The sequence below is a fragment of the Chlorocebus sabaeus genome, chromosome X (genome assembly GCF_047675955.1).
Source record: "Chlorocebus sabaeus isolate Y175 chromosome X, mChlSab1.0.hap1, whole genome shotgun sequence".
Taxonomy (NCBI): Eukaryota; Metazoa; Chordata; class Mammalia; order Primates; family Cercopithecidae; genus Chlorocebus; species Chlorocebus sabaeus.
The window spans coordinates 45,526,572-45,544,558 of record NC_132933.1 but is presented as its reverse complement, the minus strand read 5'-3'; the positions used below and the strand labels follow the sequence as shown (position 1 = coordinate 45,544,558).

The 17,987-nt window shown below is 39.3% G+C and overlaps 1 protein-coding gene across 3 annotated transcripts in view; it reads left to right on the top strand.

The window, feature by feature from the left end:
* Positions 1 to 17,987, top strand: part of MID2 (midline 2) — a 100,094-nt gene that overhangs the window by 13,191 nt on the left and 68,916 nt on the right. For all 3 annotated transcript variants that reach the window (XM_007992516.3, XM_007992513.3, XM_007992515.3), the window contains exons 2-3: positions 2,249 to 2,964; positions 16,202 to 16,297. In XM_007992516.3, coding sequence (XP_007990707.1) covers positions 2,305 to 2,964; positions 16,202 to 16,297 — 756 coding nt within the window. In that variant the 5' untranslated portion in view covers positions 2,249 to 2,304. The remainder of the gene's footprint in view (positions 1 to 2,248; positions 2,965 to 16,201; positions 16,298 to 17,987) is intronic.

Below are 17,987 nucleotides of genomic sequence, written 5' to 3'. Positions count from 1 at the left end.
ATACTGGCCAACAACTTTCAAGCACCTGTAAATTCTAAAAGAAAAATGCCATGTTTCACTTTAAAAAAAGTGTCTGTACAAACATCTGAACCTACTAAACCAACTGAGAGTGACTGATTTACAAAAAGATTCTTCACTTTTATAATGCCATTTCATATAGATTTTCATTAAATAAGTAGTTAGTTCAGTGCATTTAAAAGGTTTGATTTAGAAACAGCTTTTAGGTGTACATCTATTGTACTTAGGCATAAAGTATAATTGTACTCAGTATTTATGTATCCTGTGAAGTATACAGATATGACTAACAAATGACAATATCTGAACAAATACCAATGGCAGCGTGAAATTTTCAAGCCATGATGAGAGTCTCCAATGATGACGAGATGATGAACAAAAGCTACTCAAAAGCAAACAATGCTTTTCTTGGGCTCAGCGCTGTGGCTCACTCCTGTATTCCCAGCACTTTGAGAGGCTGTGGTGGGCGGATCGCTTGAGCCCAGGAGTTCAAGATCAGCCTGAGCAACACGGCAAAACCACGTCTCTACAAAAAATATAAATAAAAATTAGCTGGACTTGGTGGCATACACCTGGAGTTCCAGGAAAGGAGGATCGCTTGAGCCCAGGAGGCAGACGTTGCAGGTAGCCAAGATTGTACCACTGCACTCCACTCTGAATGACAGAGGGACATTTTGTCTAAAAACAACAACAACAACAACAACAACAACAAAGCCCTTTTTCTTTCCTATACATAGGATTAACATTTTCAGTCAATAAGATATGTTTTATATTTTTCCTTAGTTAAAGCCAACTTAGAATATTTATGTGTGTGTATTTTAATTAATGGAAGACTCAAGGCAATTAAGAATTAGGTACCTGTGTGTTGAGCACAGAAATTCCTGTGGAAAAATAGATAGATTTACCAAGAGGTTGGTTTCTTGTCAGTTCGGTGGCTTTTTTTTTTTTTTTCTGATGCAGTCTTGCTCTGTCACCCAGGCTAGAGTGCAGTGGCATGATCTCAGCTCACTGTAACCTCCGCCTCCCGGGTTCAAGTGATTCTTCTGCCTCAGCCTCCCGAGTAGCTGGGACTACAGACAAGCGCCACCATGCCCAGCTAATTTTTGTAATTTTAGTAGAGACGGGGTTTCACCATATTGGCCAAGATGGTCTGGACCTCCTGACCTCATAATCCACCCACCTTAGGCTCCCAAAGTGCTGGGATTACAGGCGTGAGCCACCGTTCCCGGCCAGGTGACCTCTTTTACTCAGTGATGCTCACTTAATTGAAGGTTACCAGATCTGAAAATTTCTGGCACTTTGCTAATTTCTATCTAGATATTGATTTGCATCCCGTTATGTTTTATAAAGTATGAAAAGACAAATGGGAGGTGATCTTCATAGCAGGCTTGTGCTAGTTCAGCAGGTGTTTAGTAATAAAACCAAATTGAAGCCACAAGGCAATATGACTTTATTATTGATCAGCAATGATTACTGAGTAAGTTGAAAAGTTTGAAATCATTCCCCATTCAGTTTGATGAAATGAAGGGGTTTCTGAAGGTGAGGGAAGAAGATGAAAGTGAAAACTATCATCTTTTGTCTCAACTAACTCAGTTTACTAGGAATGGGATGGAACAGAAATTTCCATGTGTGATAATAAGAAGTAATTTAAGTTCACACTCTGAGGAAAAATTTATTATCCTGCACCAAGAGCTACATTTTTCTAAAGCTTTCTCTTTTTTATGCAGACTCTCAGAATGGAATCATTTCAGGAAGTACAGAGTTACTTTAAAATATGGCATTGTTTTCCTTACACTGGATGTCACATAGAAGCAGCCCTACAGTTTACCTTAAAGTGAAATAGAGAACAATACTGGAGAATAGAGATTGGGAATTTTGCAGGGTCTCAGCCTCATCTTAGTCTGGGAAAAGAAATGTCAGTGGAGAATATGTGAGAGAATGATCCATTCAAATATTGTAAGCTGGAATAGTAATGTTAATCAGTCTATCAGGATTCAGAGGTAGCCATTTGGTTTTGTCTCTTTGTGCATGAAAATAAACATAGGCGTTTGTCTAAAACAAGGTTTGAAGGGGGGGGGAAAGTCTTCCTGATTAATTCCCAAACTGCTTTTCTATTGCTTAAGCATCCCTGGGGAATCCAGCACGTAAACGCGCCCATTGGTTAGTGTATAATTATGTTATATCCGTTTTCCTTTGGAAATGCTTAATGACTCTTGCTTTGTATTCCTTGCAGGTGAAAGCCCAGCCTCCGTGGTTCTTAATGCCTCAGGAGGATTATTTTCACTAAAGATGGAAACACTGGAGTCTGAATTGACCTGTCCAATCTGCCTAGAGTTGTTTGAAGACCCACTTCTGCTCCCTTGTGCTCACAGCCTCTGCTTCAGCTGTGCCCATCGCATTTTGGTCTCAAGCTGCAGCTCTGGTGAATCCATTGAACCCATTACTGCTTTCCAGTGTCCTACCTGCAGGTATGTTATCTCGCTGAACCACCGGGGCCTGGATGGCCTCAAGAGGAATGTGACTCTGCAGAACATTATTGATCGCTTCCAGAAGGCTTCAGTCAGTGGGCCCAATTCCCCTAGTGAGAGCCGCCGGGAAAGGACTTACAGGCCCAACACCGCCATGTCTAGTGAGCGAATTGCTTGCCAATTCTGTGAGCAGGACCCGCCAAGGGATGCAGTAAAAACATGCATCACCTGTGAGGTCTCCTACTGTGACCGTTGCCTGCGGGCCACGCACCCGAACAAGAAACCTTTCACCAGCCATCGCCTGGTGGAACCAGTGCCAGACACACATCTTCGAGGGATCACCTGCCTGGACCACGAGAATGAGAAAGTGAACATGTACTGTGTATCCGATGACCAATTGATCTGTGCCTTATGCAAACTGGTGGGTCGTCACCGAGACCATCAGGTCGCATCCCTGAATGATCGATTTGAGAAACTTAAGGTAAGGGATCTGGGGAACATCTCTTACACAACTTTGTCTCATAATAGAGTTATGCAGTTAGCAAGTTCTCTAATAAAATGGGTGACTTTTCCTATATGACTAGTGAATTAACTTTAAGTTGTTTTCATGAGGAGTAACCTGCTCACCTGCAAGCTCTCCCTGGAGCCTATCTCATCTGTTGCATAAACATGCTTGCATTCATACACTTCTGGCTAACTTTTGGGGAGTCAGCTCATGGCCTGCAACACCAGTAGTTCATCCAGGGAAACAGCACCCTCTCTCCTCTGTCAGTGACATTATTGCTTATTATATATCTTTGCTATGATCTTTCCACCTCTTCTTTTAAGTATGTGAGTACTTGTGTAGGTGTACTACAATTAGCATATGTGCCGATTTGCATATGTGGGTATATGGTAATGGGAAGGCAGGGTGTGTCTCTGTGTAGGTGTGGGTGGGTGGAGGTGTCTGAGTGTATCTAGGTAGGTGAGAGATTTTTGTGGAGGACATTAGCGTATGTTTGTGTTTGTGTACTCAATGCACTAAAGAAACAGAAGTTTGGCATTGGCCATTACAAATTGCCATTAAGTGTTTAACACAGGGCTAATTCTAAGCCTGTCTTTAAAAACAAAACAAAACAAAACAAAGAACTGAAGAAATTTCAGTACACCACGAAATCGGGAGGGATAATTAAATGTCTGAACTAACAATTTAAACTGAAGGCAATAAATATTTAATCCACTATCAAATTTTGTGACAGTGCTCACTATTATGGGCTACAAACTGAAGCACTTGTTTATAGTTCCTGCCTTACAAGTTCCTAGTCATTTATGTGTGTTCAGTGGACAGGGTTTTCTGAAGTTGTTGTGTCATATAATATTTATGTACAAGTCTAAGTGCCCATTTAAAAAAGCCCTCCTACCTTACACTGATGATCCAGCAAATTGTTTTATTCCCATTGCTTGTCTGCTATGTGGTATAATTTCTCTTAAGAAGGGAGCTACTTAGCAGATATTCTAGAAAAATAAAATGTTTAAACGGGTAGTAAAATTACCACTCCAAATAGGACCTGAGTACATAAGCCAAGCTAGAAGAAAGACCCAGATAGGATAAAAGGAGAGTAAGAAGGGAATGGAAATTTTCCTCCTGCCATGCTGTGGATGAATTACTGTAACTTCTGTAAAAAGTATAATGTTGGTGAGAGTAGCAGTACTCAGAATAGGATATATTTGACCTGTAATGTGCTGCAAATAATATTGAGAGTAGTTACAGTGACTATGGTTTGTGCCTCTTTTGGTTATTATTTATATCTGATACGTATAAATGTGTACAAAATTCAATTTTTTTTATTTCACTCAAGGTTATACTCTCATTCATATCAAGGCTGCAGAGGGGAATAATCTTGTTGACTTCAGTTCTTAGACTCATAAGATGTTAGGCCTTTGACTTGGTCTAGTCGAAGCACTATACTTTTAAAGTTATGTAAACAGACCTTGATAGATTAAGTGACTTGGTCAAAATCAAAGAAATGATTAGTAATGGGAAAGCTAGAACTGGAACTCAGCCTCTAGATTGAGTTAACTATCCTTTGTATTGTAGCCGGCTGCCACTTTGTTTTGGATCTAAGTTTTCCCCATGAAATGTGATTTGAAGCTTAACTTTATGCTCCTGCAACTGTACATTTCATGGTCATAGATAAATGATTAATGACATCAAGGAAGGGACAGATTGTATAAACTTACAGCTGCATAATGGCAAAAGATAGGAGCGGGGTTATAGGAAGAGTGGGGGATGTGAAGAGGACAGAACTATCTCTGCCAAATATTTGCAGGTGTTGGGACTATAATAAGTCATTGGCCTTGAGAAATATTCCAAACAGAAAAATCTGTGCCCATATGCACTGTTGAGATAACAAAAAGACTGGCTAGTGTAAGCTTGTATTAAATAAAACTAGCTATTTGAAAATATCCGAAAACATGAAAACATTGGATGATTGATTAGATATTTGGCATCATGAAGCTATAGCCCTCATCTCCAGGGATGGATGGAACATGGACATATTTTACCAAAATACATTTTAGTCTGTGACTAATCAGTAATTTTTGGAGAAAGAAAGCCAGATTTTGAATAGTTCCCTTTTAATATTTTAGGAAATGTGCATAAAATTCTGATTATAAATTAAGTGGAAACTATTTTTGCTCATTTTTGGATGGAGAGTGGAAACATATGAATCATTCCCAACCGTGTGGTTCGTTATGTTGTCTGAAACATCTTGGACTTTGGGGAGGGTGAGAGAGGTACTGCTTGTGTGTGTGTGTTGTGGGGGTGGAGGGGTCACTTTGGTTTGGTGCCAAGTGTAAAAGAATATTAATTCTCCATGTTAAGCAGAGACGAAGTCTGACTTTTAGTGTCACATATACTCACTTCTTTGGGTTAATTTTAGATTGGAAAATCATTTAGGATTACCCCCTTAGTCTGCTTGATTCTTCCCCAAGGAGAAAGGGAGAAAGTTGGCTGGCAGGAGCTATGGGGGAGTCTGCCTGAGTATATTCCCCTCGCCCTGACCCTGGCCCTGAGAAAAGCACAGGAGTCCTGTAGGAGAAAGGGAAGAATGATAGAGCATAACTCTATCATTCTTCCCCTGTATCTAGGAGGTTGGCTTTCTAGCCAGTAGCTGATACAGTGTTTATTTTTACTTTTTGGTTCTGGAACTTCACTGTTGATATTTGTAACTACTTTTTATATACAAAACTCCCTGATTAGGATTAGTGGCTTCTAATATTTATTTGTTCAATAAAAAATAAACAAACCATTATGTTATAGATGAAAAGTCAGAATAACCAGAAACTAGCCTGTCTTTTTAACATGTACTCAAAGTGGATTAGAGGGCTTGGGGTACTTAGTTTAGTTTCATGATCTTACCTAGTTGTCCAGTCTACCAATAGGGTTGAGATGCAGGACACATGTCTTTCAGCAGGCTACCAGTAGTTCAATTAATTATTCAATTTTAAAGAATATTTTTATTCACGACCATTATTAGAGTAGTAAGTCCTATCAGAGTAATTATTTTCTCCATCACCTCTCACTTTTCACTCACTAGTCCCAATATATATCTTAGTTCATGATATATGGGGTGTTTCTATAAAACAGCTTCACATTTTAGAATTTTCATTATCACATGAGTTTCTAGCCTTATAAAAGATTGTTGTTATTGTTTTAATAAATTTTGACTTCATAAAAGAGGTCGAATTTCAGTGACTGTCTATTGCTGACAGACTTCAACTCAATATTATAAGTCCCGTACAACTTTTTTCTTGTGCTGCTCATGTATTTTCCCCTCTACTCCTCTAAAACATGCTACCTTCATCTACCCAGGCGAGTCTCCTAACTGCAAAACATGCCATTCTCTTTTCTGATTCTTAACTGTCACTAGTGTTCTTCTCTTGGCCTGTTTACAAATCCTATGTATTCTTTAATGCATAATTCAAACCCTATAAGACCACTCCAAAACATCACAGCTATGTCATAATCTCCTTTAGGTCAGAAATAATGTCTTTTATTTCTTTAGTATTCTCCTTAGCTTCTAGTACACATAGTATTTGATCAAGAAATCCACATGAATTCAGTTTTCATAATGGATTTGCAGGAAATATACCAGTGTCTATAGCTTGCTTTGGATCTCATCTTAGAAGATATAAATCTGTCTTGCCATTATATGTATCCTGAAAGTCTGAAAAAAGATCTCCTGTGAACTACTGACAATGTTCAAAACCAGAGTGCTAACAAAAGTATGGCATGTCCTTAATTTTAAGTGCCTATTCGTTTTGATCACTGGATTTTCCAACTGCCTAACACTATGGTGACATGTGCGTAAATCAGATGTGATTATTATAATTCTCTTTGAGAGTGATGTCTTCACATTTCCATGCCCACAGCCTGCCAAAAAGATAGCTGATGAAAACCAGGGGAATAGAGGAATTTCCTGAAAGGAATAAACAAGCACCTTTTCTTTTTCTCATTACATTTCCACAAATTCATTACTACAAATAATTCTTAAATGCAGTTACATTTACATATCAGGGATCTTGTTATAAAATATTACCTGGCACTGGAGTAAGCCTTTTATCATGGGAAAGTAAAACACACACACACTCTCTCTCTCTCTCTCTTTCTCTCTCTCTCTCTCTCTCTCTCTCAGCGAGACTGGGACAGAGAAAGCTAATGATTGCCAGACAAAGAGAAGGGAGATATGAGACTTGGAGGATGTTCAAAGGAAAGCCACAATGAGAGTTAAAAGGTTGGAAAATATAATATTCTAGAATCTTATCACAGTTGATTACTTGTCCTTCTTCCTACTCAGTTACTCTGTCATCTACCCACCCATTCTCACTCAGTCACCACCTTCTCCCAGTCATTTATCTACTCACCCACTTGACACTCACTACTGTCTGCCAAGACGGATACCCTCTCAACTAATGTACTAATGGGCATATGACTATATCTCAACCAGTATAAGTATAAATATAAGGGAAAGAAAGTGAAATGTATTTTTGAGAGACTCAGTTGAGAGTATATTTGCATACACATGTATGCATCGCTGTATATGAGTGTGTATAGTCTTGCATAAATATGTATCTGAGAATGACTCTGTGTCTGTGTATGAAAGTATATCTATAAAATGTGTATCATTGTATGTGAAGATGTGAGAGTGTATAAATCTTCTGATAAGTTGGGTAGGAGAGGGCCATGAGTGTAAGGTAAACTTTCTGTTGTCACCCTAGGGAGAGTTAGAGCCTCAGCAGAACCCATCCTGAGGCTAAGGATCAATCTAATGAATGAGCCAGATCAAACATATGCATGATAAGAAAAATTTTCAATGGAGGCCAGGATGGGTTACTATAGGTGAGGGATAAGAAAAATGTTGTTTCTCACTCTCAGTCAGGTACTAAATCACAGTAGCTAAATATAATAAGAATGAAACATTTGAGGCCAGATTTATGCTGTCTAAGATCTGGTGGTGATGGTGGTGAACATGTTTGTATGGGGTTGGGGACAGTATCTGACAGGTTTTGCAGCTAAGCCAGCCTTCAACTCATGCTCATAAAATCATTCTTGCTTGTAGATCTGCCTTCTCTGTGGTCTCTTAACTGTTCCAGACTTGCTCCCCATCACATACAATATGTATAAATCTGTACATGTTTCATGTGTGTATGAGGATAAAATACATTTCATCTCTACTCAAACTGTGCACTAAGACTCATTTGAATCCCTATTCTTTTCTCTGCAAGGCTTATATTGATTTCTCTGTCTCTTAACTCATTTATTATTAACAGAACCCTGTGTTGGAAGATGTTTTCCATTGTTTCTTTGGTTTGAGAGCAAGTTTAGCAAGTAGATACTCCTATTATCTGTACTCTTATGTTTCTGTTTTTCTGTTATTTATTTTGACTCAAGTTTTCTCTTCACCAATATTTGAAAGGAACTGACAATCATTTGTTGGAGAACAATTTGCAAAATGTTGACACAGAGATTGTTCTTGGGTGGATAGAAATCCTGTCTGTTATTATTAGGCAAAGAAGCCTGTTACAGAAATATAATATAGGTGAGGAAAGATTAAGGAAACAAGAATTACTGAACCCAAAGAAGTGAGGTTTAAAAATGTGATAATGGCCTTCAAGTTCATGAAAGGTTGATATAATGAGGTAATACCTTATTCTTTGTCTCACACGAAGGTAGAACTGACAATAACTTAAACCATAGCATCAGGGATTTAGGCTAGGGATTCATTCGTTCATTTAACAAACAACTAATGAACATTCATTTTGTTTACTAAACACTTTGACCACTGTGGTAGGAGCTGGGACACAGGAAATAAGGCACAATCCCAGTTCTAAAGAGACTTTGAGCTTAGTAGGGGAGATAGACAAGTGGGAAATTCCAATTCACTATGGTAGGTGCCATGACAGAGGTTTGCACAGGATGCTCTGAAGCACAATGGAGGGGTCAGGGAAAGGATATCATTGAGCTCAAAAACAGGGAATCATGAGTAAATTTGTTGGAGAAGAAGGGCCAAACTGGAGATAGTCCATGCAGAAAAAATTGACCAAACTTGGTGAATGACTATGGTGATCATGCACAATGAAGAGAATGAATTAAAAAGGACTTTTGAGGTGGAGATGTCTTGAAGGATGGTGGTATTGAGGAGGACAAAAATGAAATTAGGAAGGGATGGCAGTTTTTTTGGGATACTCTGACTTTAGATTTGAGTTTGATGTGATTGTGGATCATTTAACAATCATTCATTCATCAAACATTTCTTGAACATCTATTAGGTGGCAGGCACCAGGATAGGTGATTAAGAAAGCACAGTCTCAGCCCTGATGAAGCTCTCAGGTTAGTGTGGGGAGGCAGATAATTAAGGACACAGTTACGAGATGGTGTGATAAGTGCAATGACAGTGGAAGAACAGGGGCTGTTACAGAGCTTAGGAGGAATAGCAAGATAGAATTTGGGTGAGTTTTCGAATGCCCTGTTAGGGGACAGGAGTTGGGGCAGAGAAGGGGAGTGCTCTAGTCAGGAGAAAAGAGTTTGTTGAAACATCTGGAGGACAGAGAGCATGGGGATCTCTCAGAACTGAAAGGGCAAGTGTCCTAGAAGGGGTTAAAATTTAGGCTTTCCCAGTGGCTGAAAGATTAGGTCTGGAGAAATAGATTTGGGAATCCTCAGCATGGTGATAGAGCCACGCAGTAGTGAGCTGAGCAAGGGTCAAGGATTGAGCCTTGCAGAGCACTCATGGTCTAGAAATTAGGCATGAAGGAATAGCAGTTGAAAGAGAAAGAGGGGGATGTGTATGAGAGGCAGGAAGTGAAGAGGAATAGTGCAAGTGGAATATAACCCTGAGTCCTCCAGGAAAGTAGAGTTGACTTTGGCTCACTAGTCTGAGTGTTATCAAAATAAACACTAGATTTAAGTTTTTAGTACAGGTTTGCTTTTAGAATGTCCAAATAATAATGTATGAATTTGAGCTAGAGATGTAATCATGCTATGCATCTGAAGATGGGGGAAAGAAAAGAATATGGGGAGGTTTGGGTAGCATTTCTGATAAGGGGAATGGGGGAGGTGTGGGTCTTGGCTGGACGATCGCAGAGCCTTTTGAAAAGATGGCAAGTCTTTCACCTGGCTTGAGGGTCAGGTTATTCTTAACAAACTTAAGTAGTTAACAAACCTTAACAAACCTCTACTTAACAAACCTTAAGTAGAGTAGACCTATGTGATATACATCCAGTATATCACCATCTCATTCTGAAACATAGCCTGTATCTATACAACAGCAAATAAATGTTTGGGGGAAGAATAAATTTTGGCATAAGGGTGTGGGCTTCAGTTTGTGAACCAGATGGCGTGTTCTGTTGTTGAGAGGCCATATGTAATTGATATATAAAGTGACAGACTAAAGCAAAAGCAAAGTAAGTATTTTAAGACAAGCAGTTAAAAAAAGAAAGCAGACTGTGACCCTAAAAGCATGTGAAGATTCTGGCTTCTGGCTTTTGGAAGAGCTGAAAATGTCGGTGTATAGACAGGATGTCAAAAAAGAGCATGTCAAAGAATAGTAATAGGGCCACTGGCTCAGATTATTTTTAAAGATGAAGTTGTCTTCTGTCAATCAGGAAGACTCAGGTTTGGGGTGAATTGGCCTTTCTGCCCTATTTCACTTCTCCCCTTCCTATGCTCACTCCAAGTTTCAATTCCCACATAAAAGCAGTCAGGGTCTTGTCTAGGTTTAGATAATATTTCCCTTGTACCTTTTAGATAGCAAGAGAGAATACAGACATTCTATGACAGTGCCATGTTTCAATGGAAATGATATGTTTCAATAGAACTAATACAGATTACACCGCCTTTTAGGCTTCAGTACTTATTGTGTCAGGTTGATGTGTGTAGGTGTGCTCATATATGTGTGAATACATATGCCTTCATGGAGTATGACAAATGGAGATCATGGTCCAGTTTGTGCCATAATGGGGTAATCTACCTCGCTTTAATAAAGAGGTGGTGTTTTGATGTATGGCTAGATTTCTTGAGGGAGCCAATGAGAAAGTTACCTGAAATAATCTGTGTCTAGAGAAGTGAAAAAAAAAAAAACCCAGCAATTATTTGAGAGAGTTGAAGAAACCATTTCTGTTAATGGGATGCTGTCTGGAAGAAGAATAGCCTGTGCCCAGCTTTCTCAGATGGCAAAACATTTTCCTCTTTGGGAAGGGAATAAGAGAGCACAAAGAGGCCTAATCCATACAACACAAATGAAGTAAAACTTGGGTAAAAATGGAATCAGTGTAGACTGCCAACTTAGCTAACTGAGGCCTTTTAAAATCTGTTATGAAATCAGCCAAATCTTTCCCTTACTTTGGCCATTTAGACACATGTACAATTTTGTGTGAGCTAGCATGATGTAGTCATCTGGAGGTGAAGAAGTTCTCACAGTTTCATAAACTAAAATGGCTTCTGTAACACCCACAAAAGGGAAGCACACAAAGACCCAGAGGTAACCTCTTGCAGCAGGAAATGGGAGCTTCATCCTGCCCCCTGGCTGCCAACCTCCTGTCCTGTTTCCTACCAGCAGATATCTCCATTCCGATCTGCCCTGCCACTTTGACTCTCTTGCTGTCACGGTTCAACTGTCCTGAGAAAATTGCACTAACTGGGCTTGAAATAAAGAACCTGGCCCAGTCCTTAACTACATTGCACAAGAGCAGAGCAAAACAAACCAATATTTCAAAACTGAACAACAATGAAGAGACATGTTTACTTTTATATAAAGAGATTTTAGACACACACATATATACATACACACACACACACACACACACACACACACACCCTCTTTGTTTACTCAACCAGAGTACAGACAAGATAATTACTTGGCCAAATCAATCAAATTATTCAAACCTAGAGTGGCCCAGAATTTTTTGTTCTAAATGATTCGTCAGTGCTAGGCATGATAAGGAAAGAGTGACTTCCTTAGATTGCATAATCGCTTCAATTCTCTGCTTCCCTTTGCATATATTCATTATTGAGAATAAATTCCAATTTGAGAGGAGGCTTTAATTCCTTGTAAATGAATAGGAAATGAGTAAGTAAATGTTCGGTGTTTTCCTCAAATTATGTCTCATATTGTAAGAAAACAGTGGCAAAAAGCCATCAACAGATGGTGTTTTCATTAGCCAAAGACTTATTTTTCAAAGCATTTTCATATTAATGAAGTAAGGTTGAAATTAGAGTCATCTTGTCAGTTCTAGCTCTGTGTTGTTAACACGTGCTGGCATTCTGCAAATTGCTAGGGGGGCAAAGCAAACTAACCATTTGCCATAATTTTGTGATGGTAACTCAAGGCGCATAGTCTAACCAGACCCCAAATTATGTGTTCAGCCATAATGTTTGCTTTCGGTGGCTTCATAGAAGCCGCGAGTCTCAGTTCTGGGCCACAAAAGAGGAACACATAGCAGGGATTTTAGTCCTGCTCTGTACTGTGAATTATTTATGAGATATCAATATCATGACCAGTGTTGCAACAGGTTGAGGTATTTGTTAAAAACATTATCCTCATGGAATCCCATGTTTGAATGGAAATGCATTACAGTTGGAAACACAAATTTCTAATATTGCATTTGCTTGGCATTCATCGATCTACATTATATTTGCTGAATATATCAATATATTCATTTGGGATACGTGGAATTCCCATTGATAGGAATTTGGGCCACTGCTAGAGAAAACCATCAACTGGGTTCACTACCAATTCCCACTATCTAACTCAAGCTAGACCCTTTCATCACACTACAGAGTTATTATATTCACCTTATGGCCAAACTTTTGAAGAAGAGTCTAGACTTGCAGTCTCTAATTTGTCACCACACCATACTCTAACCTCAGGATTTCACATTTCCTTCCAAAGCCCTACTGAAACACCTTTTCAAAAGGTCATCTGTGACCTCTAATTACGAAATCCAGCTGCTTTTTATCAATCCTCATATTTCTTGCATTCTCTGCATATTTGACAGTGACAAATCCTTTCTTGAAACACATTTCTTTCAATTATGCTCAGTTTGGCCCAGACTTGCATTACCCTGCGGCCTTGAATATTGCAGCCTTCTTTTAACCAGTGTCCCTCCTCCCCCTCCTGCCCCGGACTTTCCTATTTCAGTCTGCCCCACATATTGCTTCTAGGTTAATCTCCTAAATGCAGCCCTGATTATGCCATTACCTTGCTCAACAGCTTTTGGTAAGTCCTCAGTGCCAACAACAACAACAACAACAAAAACAAACAAACAAACGAAACTATAAACTCTTAATCTAGGCACTTAAGACCTTTATAACAATACTTTGGTCTCCATTTCCCCCACTACTCTCTTTCTACCCTCTGTTCTAGCCAAACGAAACTACTATTCCCTGAATATGCCATATATTTTATTTCTTTATACTTTTTATTTATTATTTTTTTGAGACAGAGTTTTGCTCTTTTTGCCCAGGTTGAAGTGCAATGGCATGATCTTGGCTCACTGCAACCTCTGCCTCCGGGGTTCAAGTGATTCTCCTGCCTCAGCCTCACGAGTAGCTGAGATTACATGTGTCCACCGCCATGCCTGGCTAATTTTGTATTTTTGGTAGAGATGAGGTTTCACCATGTTGGCCAGGCTGGTCTCAAACTCCTGACCTCAGGTGATCCACCCACCTCGGCCTCCCAAAGTGCTGGGATTACAGGTGTGAGCCACCCACTGCTCATGGCCTTATTTCTTTGTACTTTTGCTCATTACATTCCTTGTGCCTGGAACATCCTGCTCCCATGCATCTCTGTCTATTAAAATTCTGTTCGTCCTTCAAGGCTCATCTTAATTTTACTTCCTCTTTATCTGTGAAGTCACTTTACCTTGAATAGAGCAGGTGTTCAATACATTTTTGTATTAAATTTCTGAACTGCCACTTCTTTTATTCCTCTGACATCAATTTAGCTTAGAGATCATGTCCAAATCAATGATTGCTTCTTGTTTTCTTCTTCCTTTCCCTTTTCTTTGCCAAGAAGACCAAAGATTGAGATGGTAGTGGGATTAAATGAGGTCAGGGGAGACACTGTGCCCCAATACAAGAAAAATAGAATAAATGGTGAAAAATTACTTCCATGGGAATAAAGCCAAGGAAGCCAAGAGAGACCTGGCAGGAAGGGAAGCAAGGGTTCAGCTGGTCCTCATAATCCAGTTTGAGAAAATGTGAAATCACACTACCCAGCCTGCAAACACATGCATCTATGTGAATATATCCATCTATTCATGGGAACAGTGCCAAAGATATCAAGGAGCTACAGGTACTTAGCAGACAGGAAAGGGGCCAAGTACACAAATCCCTTCTTTTCCTTCATGTTCCCTCTCTCCCCCACATCCCCCCATCCACTTTTTCAAAAGCATGAACTTTGAACTACAAAACATAGGAACCATGGAGATAGCAGTGTAGTACTTAACATGACTGAGGGAAGGAATGTTAGCAGAGTAAGGGCCAATAAGTTGGGGTATTACATTTGGAACAGACTTTATGGGGTATTGGGATAGTGGGTGAGAGAGAAGTAGATATTGGGGTTAGTCTTAGAGGAAAAGCAGCTACCAGGGGGCTGAAAGACTTTGGATTGGGGAGAAATAAAAAAGCTCATGATTAATCTAGAGTGAAATGATACTCTGTTTTTCACATAAGGAATGGGAAACAGTAGCTTGCTCAACTGAAAACATGCTAGAATTCCGACTACTGTTGTAACAACGTTATATTCAACAGATCTGCAAAGTACTCCTAATATGTACCTGAAAGAATCTATGTACCAGTAAACGATGATAAGCAATGGATATCCTCTCTTTTTAAAATATTTATTTATTTATTTATTTATTTATTTATTTATTATGCATTTATTGAGATAGGGTCTCGCTCTTTCACCCAGGCTGGAGTGCAGTGGTGTGACCCTGGCTCACTGCAACGTCCGCCTCCTGGGGTCAAGTGATCCTCCCACCTTAGCCTCCTGAGTCACTGGAACTATAGGTGCATGCCACCACACCCAGCTACATTTTGCATTTTTTGTTGAGATGGGGTTTTGTTATGTTACCCAAGCTGGTCTTGAACTCCTGGGCTCAAGCGATCTGCCCACCTCAGCCTCCCAAAGTGCTGGGATTACAGGCATGAACCACCGTGCCTGGCTGATGTCCTCTCTTGATACAGTCAGGCTTTGCATTTTGAAGCCCTGCCTCTCTTGTGGGTGAAGCCTCGGTGCCAAAGAAGGAAAGCTGTGAGATACAATGCTAGATTTTGATGAATTCCACACTCAAAATACTCTTTTTTTTCCTGAAGGACCCTACTGATAAATATAAAATATTATAAGCAAAAACACAAAAAATCAGGGAATACTGTGGCAAAACTGTGACTGAGGGCTGGATACATGGGTTCCAGTCCTAGTTTTGCACATGGTAGTAATATGACTGTGCAAAATACTTTAACTCCACTTTGAAGCTTGCTACTCCCGTTTGTAAAATACTGGCATCTTCTACTTTGTGGGATTGTTATGGTTTTTAAGTAGTATATATAAAATTGCCTGGCATAGTGTCTGGCAATCATTCAATAATTACAGACAGTCCCTGACTTAACCATAGTTCAACTTATGATTTTTCAGTTTGACAGTGATGTGAAAGTGATATGCGTTCAGTATGCTTCTTGACTTACGTTAGGGTTACACCTGGATAAGCCTATCATAAGTTGAAAATTTCTTAAGTTGAAAATGCCCTCTCTGGGACGTAACTGCATCATAAGTTGAGGAACACGTGTAATAGTTTTCTTAGTCTACTCATCTGGAAAAGAGATAATAATATCTGTTCTTCATATGCTGTGGAATTACTACGAGGGCAAAATGAGATATTGCCTATGAAATACTTTGAAAAGTTAAAGATATTATCGAAAATATAAGGTTTCTTTAATGTCAATAAATTCGCACATCCACAAAGTCATGAATGTCATATTTTCCCCAATAATGAGCAAATGTGCAGCATTATTAACTTGTACCTAGATTAGTGCTTGGCTCATGGCAGATGCTAAATGAATCTTTGAAACATTTGTCTACTGACTAACCGATTTTCACATGACATTGGTTCTAAAGCTCATGGTTCTTTTTTCCCCTCTTCTCTGTTTCCCTCTGGATTCATACTCTCTGCGATGACAGCAAACTCTGGAGATGAACCTCACCAACCTGGTTAAGCGCAACAGCGAACTAGAAAATCAAATGGCCAAACTAATACAGATCTGCCAGCAGGTTGAGGTATGTAACAGAAACATTTGTGATTTTTCAGAGGACCTGAAATGGGTGACCCTTTGGGAGGACTTCAGTTTTGTCAGAGTGTAGCCCAGTCATTTGGAATGAAGGACTGAATAGCGGTTCTAGAAAGTCTCATTCCTTTAGGATGCTTGTTCCAAAAAATGTGTGAGAAACCTATGGTTTAAAAAGAACAGACAGATGGTGGTGATGGACAGTGGGGGGATAATAGTTCAAGGGGCAACCTATTCTCCTTTCCAAATAGCAGGCAGTATGAAAATCAGACATGAAGTGTGCTTCATCTATCATCAAACTGGACATTATAAAGAGATTACTGGGGTGTCATAGGGAAGTTGGGAATCCTGGGTCCTTGGGGTAAAGTGAGGTTAATTCAGCACAATATTGTTTCTGTAACAATATTATCAGGACTGCTTCTCCTCTTTCTAGCCTCTCCCCCTCTTCATCCCCTGCCCATGGTCCTATCTATACCATGCACCCCACCTGGTCCTCACTCATTACCTTTCCACTTATTCTTGTCATCAACAAATCATATCTATCTTAAAGTTGTAAATTGTAAAGTGCTGTACAAGTGTGAGGTTTTAATCAATTGTCATCTACATCAAATCTTAGAGCAGAGCTTAGAAGAAGAGCTGACCTCTTCTTAAATAGACATAATAAAATAAAGATGTTATTTCTCTTTCTCAAGAGCGTGAAACTCATACCATTTGGTTTTGTGTTGATTTTGTTGAAGAGCTGATGGTAGGGCTTCAAGTGTAAACAGGGTTGGGTAAAATATTATAGGATTCCTCATGGGCAGTGGTTGGATAAAAATGTTCTAATTGCATTTAGAGCCTGATAATCTGGTTCTAATCTTACTTGTATGACAGATAAATGTAACAATTCAAGTTTATTTTATTTCAATTTTATTAAGATCTCATCTCTTAATCCAGTCTATAGATTCCTATTTAAGAGACTGTGGAGAATCTTCTTGTAAGGCAAAGAATCCTCTTATTATATGAGTAACTTTCTGACCCCCAATCATTTGGATCTCTTAAAGTATTGAGTTTATTCGAGTAGAGTGTACCTGTATGATGAGCATACCATAGAAATTTAATCCCTCCTGGGCACTCCATTTGTGGAAGAGAGTGGTGCTGTATGTAGGGTCCATACAGTACTGGTTAAACTCAGATGTGAGACTGTAAAATGAAGTCAGGGATTAGGGAAGAAGCATAAGGAATGAAAAGAAAGAACACTAGAGTGTGATTTGGAAAATTGTGTTTTAGACTTGGCTCTTCCGTGAACTGATGGTATGAATATAAGTCATTTAGCTTCTCAGTTTCAGTGTTCTTACCTATAAAATGAGGAGTTGAATGATGACATGACCTTTGACTTCTTTCTAGATATCACAGGTCATGATGCTGTGAATGGTTACTTTCTTTATTCTGTTCTTTTTCTCTCCTGGCTTATTCTTTCCAAGAGGGGAGAAACAAAATATAAAGTATTTCAAAGTGGCTTTCAGCTGATCAGAATTCCTCTAATGTTCCACTCTGTCAAAGTTTCTCATTATGCTGTTAGATTACAGTATAAGACATCCACACTGGCAAAGGGACAAGGGAGTATTGTAAGCAGGAGACAAGATAAGAGATCCCTTGATTTAGAATTTGCATGATTGAATGTAGAGTAACAGCTAATAGTG